Below are 12391 nucleotides of genomic sequence, written 5' to 3' on the forward strand. Positions count from 1 at the left end.
TTAGTCACTGGGGACAGACACCAAAAACAACGGGAACTACAAAGCTGCAGCCTGCAGCCTGTGAAAAGGAGACCCCAAACACAGTAAGTTAAGCAAAATGAGAAGACAGAGAAACACACAGCAGATGAAGGAGCAAGGTAAAAACCCACCAGACCGAACAAATGAAGAGGAAATAGGCAGTCTACCTGAAAAAGAATTCAGAGTAATGATAGTAAAGATGATCCAAAGTCTTGGAAATAGAATGGAGAAAATATAAGAAACATTTAACAAGGACCTAGAAGAACTAAAGAGCAAACAAACAATGGTGAACAACACAATAAATGAAATTAAAAATTCTCAAGAAGGAATCAATAGCAGAATAACTGAGGCAGAAGAACGGATAAGTGACCTGGAAGATAAAATAGTGGAAATAACTACCGCAGAGCAGAATAAAGAAAAAACAATGAAAAGAATTGAGGACAGTCTCAGGGACCTCTGGGACAACATTAAACACACCAACATTCGAATTATAGGGGTCCCAGAAGAAGAGAAAAAGAAATGGTCTGAGAAAATATTTGAAGAGATTATAGTTGAAAACTTCCCTAATATGGGAAAGGAAATAGTCAAGTCCAGGAAGTGCAGAGAGTCCCATACAGGATAAATCCATGGAGAAGCACACCAAGACAAATATTAATCAAACTATCAAAAATTAAATACAAAGAAAGAATATTAAAAGCAGCAAGGGAGAAGCAACAAATAACATACCAGGGAATCCCCATAAGGTTAACAGCTGATCTTTCAGCAGAAACTCTGAAAGCCAGAAGGGAGTGGCAGGACATATATAAAGTGATGAAAGGGAAAAACCTACAACCCAGAATACTCTACCCAGCAAGGATCTCACTCAGATTCAATGGAGAGATTAAAACCTTCACAGACAAGCAAAAGCTAAGAGAATTCAGCACCACCAAACAAGCTCTACAACAAATGCTAAAGGAACTTTTCTATGCAGGAAACACAAGAGAAGGAAAAGACTTACAATAACAAACCCAAAACAATTAAGAAAATGGTAAAAGGAACATACATATAAATAACTACCTTAAATGTAAATGGATTAAATGCTCCCACCAAAAGACACAGACTGGCTGAATGGATACAAAAAAAGACCTGTCTTTTTTTGTCTACAAGAGACTCACTTCTACAAGAGACTCACCGTCTACAAGAGACTCACTTCAGACCTAGGGACACATACAGACTGAAAGTGAGGGGATGGAAAAAGATATTCCATACAAATGGAAATCAGAAGAAAGCTGGAGTAGCAATTCTCATATCAGACAAAATAGACTTTAAAATAAAGACTATTAGAAGAGACAAAGAAGGACACTACATAATGATCAAGGGATCAATCCAAGAAGAAGATATAACAATTGTAAATATTTACGCACCCAACATAGGAGCACCTCAGTAAATAAGGCAAATGCTAACAGCCATAAAAGGGGAAATAGACAGTAACACAATCATAGTAGGGGACTTTAACACCCCACTTTCACCAATGGACAGATCATCCAAAATGAAAATAAATAAGGAAACACAAGCTTTAAATGATACATTAAACAAGGTGGACTTAATTGATATTTATAGGACATTCCATCCAAAAACAACAGAATACACTTTCTTCTCAAGTGCTCATGGAACATTCTCCAGGATACATCATATCTTGGGTCACAAATCAAGCCTTGGTAAATTTAAGAAATTTGAAATTGTATCAAGTATCTTTTCCGACCACAACGCTATGAGACTAGATATCAATTACAGGAAAAAAACTGTAAAAAATACAAACATATGGAGGCTAAACAATACGCTACTAAATAGCCAAGAGATTACTGAACAAATCAAAGAGGAAATCAGAAAATACCTAGAAACAAATGACAATGAAAACACGACAACCCAAAACCTATGGGATGCAGCAAAAGCAGTTCTAAGAGGGAAGTTGATAGCAATACAATCCTACCTCAAGAAACAAGAAACTCTCAAATAAACAACCTAACCTTACAACTAAAGCAATTAGAGAAAGAAGAACAAGAAAACCCCAAGGTTAGCAGAAGGAAAGAAATCATAAAGATCAGATCAGAAATAAATGAAAAAGAAATGAAGGAAACGATAGTAAAGATCAATAAAACTAAAAGCTGGTTCTTTGAGAAGATAAACAAAATTGATAAACCATTAGCCAGACTCATCAAGAAAAAAAGGGAGAAGACTGAAATCAACAGAATTAGAAATGAAAAAGGAGAAGTAACACCTGACACTGCAGAAATACAAAGGATCATGAGAGATTACTACAAGCAACTCTATGCCAATAAAATGGACAACCTGAAAGAAATGGACAAATTCTTGGAAAAGCACAACCTCCCGAGACTGAACCAGGAAGAAATAGAAAATATAAACAGACCAATCACAAGCACTGAAATAGAAACTGTGATTAAAAATCTTCCAACAAACAAAAGCCCAGGACCAGATGGCTTCACAGGCGAATTCTATCAAACATTTAGAGAAGAGCTAACACCTGTCCTTCTCAAACTCTTCCAAAATGTGGCAGAAGGAGGAACACTCCCAAACTCATTCTACGAGGCCACCATCACCCTGATACCAAAACCAGACAAAGGTGTCACAAAGAAAGAAAACTACAGGCCAATATCACATAGATGAACATAGATGCAAAAATCCTCAACAAAATACTAGCAAACAGACTCCAACAGCACATTAAAAGGATCATGCACCATGATCAAGTGGGGTTTATCACAGGAATGCAAAGATTCTTCAATATACGCAAATAAATCAATGTGATAAACCATATTGACAAACTGAAGGAGAAAAACCATCATCTCAATAGATGCAGAAAAAGCAGGCATAGAGGGAACTTACCTCAACATAATAAAGGCCATATTTGACAAACCCACAGCCAACATAGTTCTCAATGGTGAAAAACTGAAACCATTTCCTCTAAGATCAGGAACAAGACAAGGTTGTCCACTCTCACCACTATTATTCAACATAGTTTTGGAAGTTTTAGCTACAGTAATCAGAGAAGAAAAAGAAATAAAAAGAATCCAAATAGGAAAAGAAGAAGTAAAGCTGTCACTGTTTGCAGATGACATGATACTATGCATAGAGAATCCTAAAGATGCTACCAGAAAACTACTAGAGCTAATCAATGAATTTGGTAAAGTATCAGGATACAAAATTAATGCACAGAAATCTCTTGCATTCCTATACACTAATGATGAAATATCTGAAAGAGAATTTAAGGAAACAGTCCCATTTACTGCTGCAATGGAAAGAATAAAATACCTAGGAATAAACCTACCTAAGGAGACAAAAGACCTGTATGCAGAAAACCATAAGACACTGATGAAAGAAATTAAAGATGATACCAACAGAGGGAGAGATATACCATGTTCTTGGATTGAAAGAATCAATATTGTGAAAATGACTATACTACCCAAAGCAATCTACAGATTCAATGAAATCCCTATCAAATTGCCAGTGGCATTTTTCACAGAACTAGAATAAAAAAAATTCATAATTTGTATGGAAACAGAAAAGACCCCGAATAGCCAAAGCAGTCTTGAGGGAAAAAAATGGAGCTGGAGGAATCAGGATCCTGGACTTCAGACTATAGTACAAAGCTACAGTAATCAAGACAGTATGGTACTGGTGGAAAAAAAAAAAAATATATATATCAATGGAACAGCATAGAAAGCCCAGAGATAAACCCACGCACATATGGTCACCTTATTTTTGATAAAGGAGGCAAGAATATACAATGCAGAAAAGACAGCCTCTTCGATAAGTGCTGCTGGGAAACTGGACAGCTCCATGTAAAAGAATGAAATTAGAACACTCCCTAACACCATACACAAAAGTAAACTCAAAGTGGATTAAAGACCTAAATGTAAGGCCAGACGCTATCAAACTCTTAGAGGAAAACATAGGCAGAACACTCTATGACATAAATCCCAGCAAGATCTTTTTTTTTTTTTTTTTTTTTTTTGCGGTACACGGGCCTCTCACTGTTGTGGCCTCTCCCGTTACGGAGCAGACTCCGGACGAGCAGGCTCAGCGGCCATGGCTCACGGGCCCAGCCGCTCCGTAGCATGTGGGATCCTCCCGGACCGGGGCATGAACCCTTGTCCCCTGCATTGGCAGGCGGACTCTCAACCACTGCGCCACCAGGGAAGCCCTCAGCAAGATCCTTTTTGACCCACCTCCTAGAGAATGGAAATAAAAACAAAAATAAACAAATGGGACCTAAAGAAACTTAAAAGCCTTTGCACAGCAAAGGAAACCATAAACAAGACGAAAAGACAACCCTCAGAATGAGAGAAAATATTTGCAAATGAATCAACGGACAAAGGATTAATCTCCAAATTTTACAAGCAGCTCATGCAGCTCAATATCAAAAAAACAAACAAACCAATCCAAAAATGGGCAAAAGACCTAGACATTTCTCCAAAGATATACAGATTGCCAACAAACACATGAAAGGGTGCTCAACATCACTAATCATTAGAGAAATGCAAATCAAAACTATAATGAGGTATCACCTCACACCAGTCAGAATGGCCACCATCAAAAAATCTACAAACAATAAATGCAGGAGAGGGTGTGGAGAAAAGGGAACCCTCTTGCACTGTTGGTGAGAATATAAATTTATACAATCACTATGGAGAACAGTATGGAGGTTCCTTAAAAAACTAAAAATAGAATTACCATAGGACCCAGCAATCCCACTACTGGGCATATACCCTGAGAAAACCATAATTCAAAAAGAGTGATGTACCACAATGTTCACTGCAGCTCTATTTACAATAGCCAGGACATGGAAGCAACCTAAGTGTCCATCGACAGATGAATGGATAAAGATGTGGCACATATATACAATGGAATATTACTCAGCCATAAAAAGAAACGAAAATGAGTTATTTGTAGTGAGGTGGATGGACCTAGAGTCTTGTCATACAGAGTGAAGTAATTCAGAAAGAGAAAAACAAATACCGTATGCTAACACATATATATGGAATCTAAAAAGAAAGGTTCTGAAGAACCTAAGGGCAGGACAGGAATAAAGACGCATACATAGAGAATGGACTTGAGGACATGGGGAGGGGGAAGGGTAAGCTGGGACGAAGTGAGAGAGTGGCATGGACATATATACACTACCAAATGTAAAACAGATAGCTAGTGGGAAGCAGCTGCATAGCACAGGGTGATCAGCTCGGTCCTTTGTGACCACCTGGGGGGGGGATAGGGAGGGTGGGAGGGAGACGCAAGAGCAAGGAGATATGGGGTTATATGTACACGTATAGCTGATTCACTTTGTTATACAGCAGAAACTAACCCACCATTGTAAAGCAATTATACTCCAATAAAGATGTTTTAAAAAATCAAAGAAAAAAGCTATTGAGCAGCTACTGTATGTAATCATATTTGTTTAATTAACTCTCAGAGCAATCCACGTTCAGTTAAGAAAACTAAGCTCAGACTTGACTTTGTTCTGATCACACGCTGTGAAGACTCTCCGGGGAGCCGCACCGACCCTGGAGTCAGAGTCTTTCTCCTACCACTTAGTTGCCAAGTGACCATTGGCAAGTTACTTTTCTACCTAAATTAGTTTCCTCATTTATAAAATGGAGATAATGATCTCAGCCCCACCTGCCTCAAGGGATCATGAGACTGGAATGAGATCAGCAACGTGGAAACACTTCATGAACTGTAGTGAGTTATTATAAAGCCAAGTGAGTTCGTTTTGAACAGTCAGGGAGGATATTTTTTTACAGTGACACCATTACATTGTATTTGTCTATGTTGCTTAATTGGCTTGTTAGCATCTATGAAAAATGCACAGATAAGATCACCCCAATGGCATGGGATCAAGCCAGCAAATTACAGACCCAATCTTCAGCACCATCTCCTCTTTCATATTTGAAACATGTGCTCCAATCAGTCTGGCACTATTTCACGTATTTGGTTTATAGGAAAGGGGATTGATTATTCTTGAGAGGGGGGCAGTGGCCAACATTATCAAAATGCTGTTGGGTTCTTTGCAAGATCTCAACATCCCAAAGCTTCACCTGGGTTCTGCTCCATCACTGGGGTGAAAGTGCGCTCCTGAAGGCCCCACATCAACCTCCTAGTCATTGAGTTTATGTATTTTCCCTCAAGTCGTCATCTTTCCTGACTGAGTGCCTGCAACATGTGCACTTTTGGCTGTCTCTTCCTTTAAACACAAGTGGAAATAGCTTTGTTGTTCTTTCTGCTTACAAAATAATGCAAGTTCTTAGGGGGAGAAATGCACACAATACAGAAATGTATAAGGAAGTTAAGTAAAAGTTACCTGAAGTATCACAACCCAGAGTTAAATTTTGTTGTGTATTTTGCTAGACTTTTATATAATCTTTAATTCAAATGAGCTCATACTATTGTGAAGGAGTAAGGTATGCATGCTTTTCCCCCCTTTTAACAATATAATGTAGATGGTTCCACATCAGTAAATTTAGATCTGTGGTTCCTCCCTCTTGGATGTACTGCAAGGATTGCTGTGACACAGCCTAGCTCTCCTCCTGTGTCTTTCACAGATCCATTTGTCCCCCCTCTGCCGCCTGCACAAAGCCTGGCTGTTGTTCCCTTGGCAGGGCGAGCTCTCTCTGAAAGCCCCCTATGTTGGGTCTCACAGCCCATCACATGCTGCTCAGTTGCAGTCAGCCTCTTGAGGGCAGCAGCTGTGTCTCATTCATCATTATAGCTCTTCTCAGTGGCTAGCCCAAGGCCTTTAACCAATTAGGTTTGCCAAAAATATTTGGATTGAGTGAATAAATGAATGACTACTCTCTCTTCTTGGACTGCCTACACACTGGATCAGTCACCAAATCACGTTGGTTTTCTTCTCTGATGTCAAATCACAGATGCACGTGGAGCTTTTGAGTTTGCCTTGTGTGGTATGGTACAAGATGAAGACACATGGTTCCCAGCTCACACTCTAGCCATCTGGGCAGCCATCTTCTCATGGCCATCATCCTCTTACAAGCCTTTGTCATCTCATCCTTGAACTTCTGCTGTAGCCTGCTCTCTTTTTTGCTGTTCTTACTCTACTCTTATTCTGGTCCATCCTACTTGCTGGTGCCACTTTAATTTTCTTAAGTCATTGATTGCAATGTGACTTTTATCATGGTCCTTCAATGTCAACTGCCTGCAAGGCCCTGAAGTAGCCGGTTCATGGCTACCATTCCAAACTCACCTCCCACTGCTCCCACTTCGGATCCTCTGCCTTTCTAGTCCATCCTGTCCCACATGCCTGTGCTCATACCATTCTGCCTTCCTAGAGTGTCCTTCCTCTGCCCCTACATCCTCCCCAGACTCCGATCTGTCCTTTCCAGTTAGCAGCCTCTCAATGTGGCTAATTCGATTTTGTGCCTCAGAAAATTGCCAATAACTGAAAGTCATGGAGTTTGGGGATCACCTGGTGAGACCATAAATACTAAATACAAGAATGCCACGGACATGTAGTACTGGTTTTCTGTACTTTCTAAGCACAAATTGTTCACTACTGTATTTTTATAGCCTTGAGAATGTATAGTTTATGTCTCCCAACTACATTATGAGTCTTTAGGGGTAGGATACTTCTTTCAAATTCCGTAAGCACCTAGAACTAGTGCCTCGCAAATAGAAAGAATGTAATACATATTTGTTGGTTGATAAAAGCTACTGAGTGAACTAAGAAGGCCACAGGGTCAGCATGAAGTTTCTCCTGAAACAGGTTTCACAACGAATGTCTGCTTTTCTCACCATCCTTTTCCCCTTGTATTATAGTTTAGTTCTCACTTCATACATTAGCACCTCAAATCTGTTTAATCACAAACATCCTCCTCTAATGTGGTGTGTTGTTTTCTTTTATATCAATGGTGCTTACCAATAAAATTAGACAACAATCCATCATTAGGGGTGTGTTAAATTAAGGTTCCTACTATAATGGATCACCAAGTTGTGATTAAAAATGATGGTGTGTTATGCTTACTGACTTGAAAGGATGTCTGAGGCATACGTTTGTTTGAAAAAGCAGGTTAGGAAAGAGGATGAGAAGTTTAATTCCATTTATGTAAAATGTTATAAATACACATTACATATATCACCAAAATGTTAACAATAGTTATTTCTGGGCAGTGGTATTTCTTTATACTTCTCAGTGTAGTTTGAAGTTTTTCTAGTGAACATATTTTTATAATGAGAGATGAAAAACTATGTATATTCCTGTTGGGAAACATAAGGGTTGCCTTTCTTTTCATTTGGTAGGACTGCTACCAGAGCCTATTGAAGTTCATCTTTCTTTCTTTTTGCTTTTTCTTAAGAAACACAGAAGAAATGCCCCTTCCTTTTAAAATCTTCAGTTATTTTACATTCCAAAAATATTGCTGTGAGATTCTTGTAGTCAATGAGTTCTATGGCCAGAATTTCACTTGTGGTAAGTACTCAATTTTGGAATTTATTTTTACATATTAGTTTGAAAAAAACAATTCCTTGAGGGAAATGTATTTTTTAAGTAAATGCTATATTGTAAAAGAGATTTAAAACTTTGTTTTGAAGAGTCTAACATTTTCTCTGATTTTGAAAATAATAAGCAGTAGTCAAGTTAGTCACTTGTCAAAGGTCAGTAGCTTAAGGGCACTCCGATGTTTTTAGAAAATGATAGACTTAATGTATACTGAGGTAAACTCTAGTATATTCTGGGTGGATCAGTTCCTATACCTACTGAACAGGTTGAAGCAGGCTGCAGTGGCTTCTTCTTCCCCCAAATGTACAGAGTATGTAGCTGAGTGAAGCCATTTTTGGCAAAAATCTGTTCCCTAATCCCACAAGAGGGCAGTGGGAGCACAGCAAGGCCCTCCTGGCCATTGGAAATCCCAGGCCACTCTGTGAAGACACCTAAAGAACAGGGCAGAATTTAGTAGTCGTTTTATCTATCTTTAGGTGATAACATTAGTAACCTTGGGATATTCAGTGCTAAGTGATCATAATTTTTATTAGTACTATGGTGCTGAATATACACCCAAAATGGAAACAAACCCATTTCCATCTTCAAGGCCCCCAACACTCACTATTGCTTCATCTAATAATGAATTCTGGGCTCTCTAAAATTTCCTGTATCTTCATGAAGAAGAGTACTTAGCAGACTGCTGAGCATTTAGTGGGCATCTGATAAATACGTGTTGATTAAATTACCTTGCAAGTACCATATTTGACATTGTCAATCTTTTCCCTGGCAGGCAACTCAAATGGTTCTATGTCAACTAATCCAATGTGTGCCTTCAGTCAAGGAATTCAGTTCATTGAGAGAACCTGCCCAGGTGCAACGTCCAGATTCACAGCCAACTTTCTGATTTTGTATTCATTTATCCCAGTTCTTGTCATCCTAGGAATAATTGTTTTTAAAATCAGGGATTATCTCATTAGCAGATAGTAAAGAACATTGCTGCGAAATGGAACTTAAGCTCCTAGATGTACATGACTGCTTTGAATTTCTGAAATAAGAATGTTACGTGATTCTTAGTAGTACCTCGTAAGACTTTTAACCATTAAGACTCCCTGTGCCCCTTGGATCCATGCAGGCCTTGAATGCTATTCCAGGAGGGACATGTGGTATTTGGAAATTGTGACTGAGCTGGTCCAAAGATGTTCATAATAATTCATAAAGTTATGGGAGACTAATGTGACTATTTGTTTTCTTTGTTCTAGACACAGAAAAATAGGTCAGTTAAAGCTTATGCTTACATTTGATAAAGGCTTTGGTAAAAAAGAAAACATTTGAATGATTGTAAGTAACAGAAAAAGTTGTGGTTTGATTGAAGCAAAGCATCACGCAGAATTAGGTAAGAATGCTTTCATTTTCATTTAAAAACCCTATTTACGTGCACATGTCTACATAAGTTAACTGATCACATGGAGAGGATGTTGGACAGACGTTGGATAAAGACCCCTGACACAGAGCAGCCACTCATTTTACTGATGGTTAAAATGAAAAATGGCAGAAGTGGGCTGAACTGAGAACAGCACACTAGACAAAAAGATTAGTTTGCTAGTTTTCACTTTCTGCTTAGTTTACTTATAAAATTAAAAGTAAATGTTACTAAAGTATATGCACTGAGAAATGACATTTTTAAGGTTGGAGAGCAGCTGTTATTTAAAGTCCACATAGAAAAGATGCTCAACTGACACAACATTTACACTAAGAACAGAATCACACACTAGGAATTCATGTTCTTGAATTGTAAAGAGAAAGAATGCTGATAAATGTATATTTTTAGGGATTAAATTATGTATATAGATTATTAAAAGTGGGTTCTGGACTAAATGATCTTTCTGATCTCCAAGTAATTCATGTACAAGTCTGAAGTGAAACTGTCTTCATGTTACCATGGTAACTTTGAGTGAGAATATCTTAGATAATACATGAACTTGTTCAGTTACTGTGACCTAACGTGTAATGAATGATAAATTATAGTATTTGAAAGATCTCACATTATAGTGGGAAAGATCATTTCATTAAGGAAACCACAGTAAAATCCTATTTCTTAGAACAGTATTTAAGGATCTGCAGACATTGGTAAAGTACCAGAATAGTATTGTCAATTTTTATAAAAGGTCTTTGACACTGATGATTATGGTATAATAGTTACATAATGTCTTACAGATTATATATGTCACATCAGTTATAGACAATTCTGGAGATGATAATCTATTAAAGTAGTTCAAAGAGAGTCCCACAGGAACCTCTTTTGAAATCACTGATTTCGACTTACTAAAGATATGGGTGTACAATGTAAGTGGAAACACTTTCTACTATTCATATGCAGATGAATTTCATTCTAGCTCAGACACACTTGGAAAATTGACATAGCACGTGACTTCAAGCTATTAAATGTTAGTGATACCGTAATCTTAGAAAAACACAATGACTTTCAACATGTGACAGTTTGTCTCAGTCAAAAATGGACAGTGGGGCTTCCCTGGTGGTGCAGTGGTTGAGAGTCCACCTGCCGATGCAGGGGATACGGGTTCGTGCCCCGGTCCGGGAAGATCCCACATGCCGCGGAGCGGCTGGGCCCGTGAGCCATGGCCACTGAGCCTGCGTGTTCGGAGCCCGTGCTCCGCAATGGGAGAGGCCACAACAGTGAGAGGCCTGCGTACCACAAAAGAAAAAAAAAAAAAAAAAAAGGACAGTGATGTATAAGAAAATCAAAATATATAATAAAAATTCCTATTCCCACCAAGTCAGTGAAACTTCTGAGATCAAAACGTTCCCTGTTGATTTAAAGGGAGTTCTTTCTCCACAGCACTCAAGCAGGGTGCCTGTCTGCTCCTAAGACTGCAGTTCCTTGTAGACATGGTGAAATTGTTTTCCAGAGTGCTGGAACCACATGCATTGTAACTAGTTTAGGAAGTCGTATTTCACTACAATAACCAGGTAGTTTGCTATCCACTTGGATACCACTCATCAATCTTGGTGTTCTTGAGGTTAGTAAGTGTGCTTATTTGAAGCTGGGTGCATGGCATATTAGAGTCAACATATTTTATAGTGGAAATGGAAGAACAGAGAATAAATTACTTTCCTGTTTAATGACAGCAATTATGCTTACTCCAACTGAACTTGGCTAGCAGATACACAAGTCTCCAGGAGTCTGAAGGCTTCTTAAAAGCTATTCCACCTTGGAAATGATCTTAGTTATTACTAACTCATGCAGTCTTGGCCTGCTTGTTGATAGACTATTTCCTTAAATTTGCCTATTCTTCAAAAAGTTATACTCAAAGTAAGTATGTCAGAATCACCAGAGGTGCTGATGAAAAATGCAGATTACTGAGCCCCATTCCAGACCCACTGATTCAGGATCTCTGGGTGTGGGGACTCAGGAATGTGCATTTTCTTTTTTTTCTTTTTATAAAAATTGAAATATAGTTGATTTACAGTGTTGTGTTAACTTCTGCTGTACAGCAAAGTGATTCAGTTATACATATATATACATTCTTTTTTATATTCTTTTCCATTATGGTTTATCACAGATACTGAATATAGTTCTCTGTGCTATACAGTAGAACCTTGTTGTTTATCCATTCTGTATATAAAAGCTTACATCTGCTAACCCCAACTTCCCACTCCATCCCTCCCCAACCCCTACCCCTTGGCAACCACCAGTGCCCTCTGTTTGTGATTCTCTTTCTATTTCATAGATAGGTTCATTTGTGTCATATTTTATTTTTTTTTTAATTTATTTTTTATTGAAGTATAGTTGAATTACAATGTTGTGTTAACTACTGCTGTATAGCAAAGTGACTCAGTTATACATATATATATACATTCTTTTTCATA

General features: G+C 38.2%; 1 protein-coding gene across 1 annotated transcript in view; it reads left to right on the forward strand.

Annotated features, from left to right (window-relative positions):
* Positions 1 to 11056, forward strand: part of ABCG5 (ATP binding cassette subfamily G member 5) — a 33972-nt gene extending 22916 nt beyond the window's left edge. The window contains exons 12-13 of the mRNA XM_027113246.1: positions 8379 to 8491; positions 9294 to 11056. Of these exons, the coding sequence (XP_026969047.1) occupies positions 8379 to 8491; positions 9294 to 9487 (307 nt within the window). The 3' untranslated portion in view covers positions 9488 to 11056. The remainder of the gene's footprint in view (positions 1 to 8378; positions 8492 to 9293) is intronic.
* The last annotated feature ends 1335 nt before the right edge of the window (positions 11057 to 12391 follow it).

The sequence above is a fragment of the Aethalodelphis obliquidens genome, unplaced genomic scaffold (assembly GCF_003676395.1).
Source record: "Aethalodelphis obliquidens isolate GAN/ISIS:26980383/991018 unplaced genomic scaffold, ASM367639v1 scaffold12, whole genome shotgun sequence".
In the NCBI taxonomy this organism is placed as follows: Eukaryota; Metazoa; Chordata; class Mammalia; order Artiodactyla; family Delphinidae; genus Aethalodelphis; species Aethalodelphis obliquidens.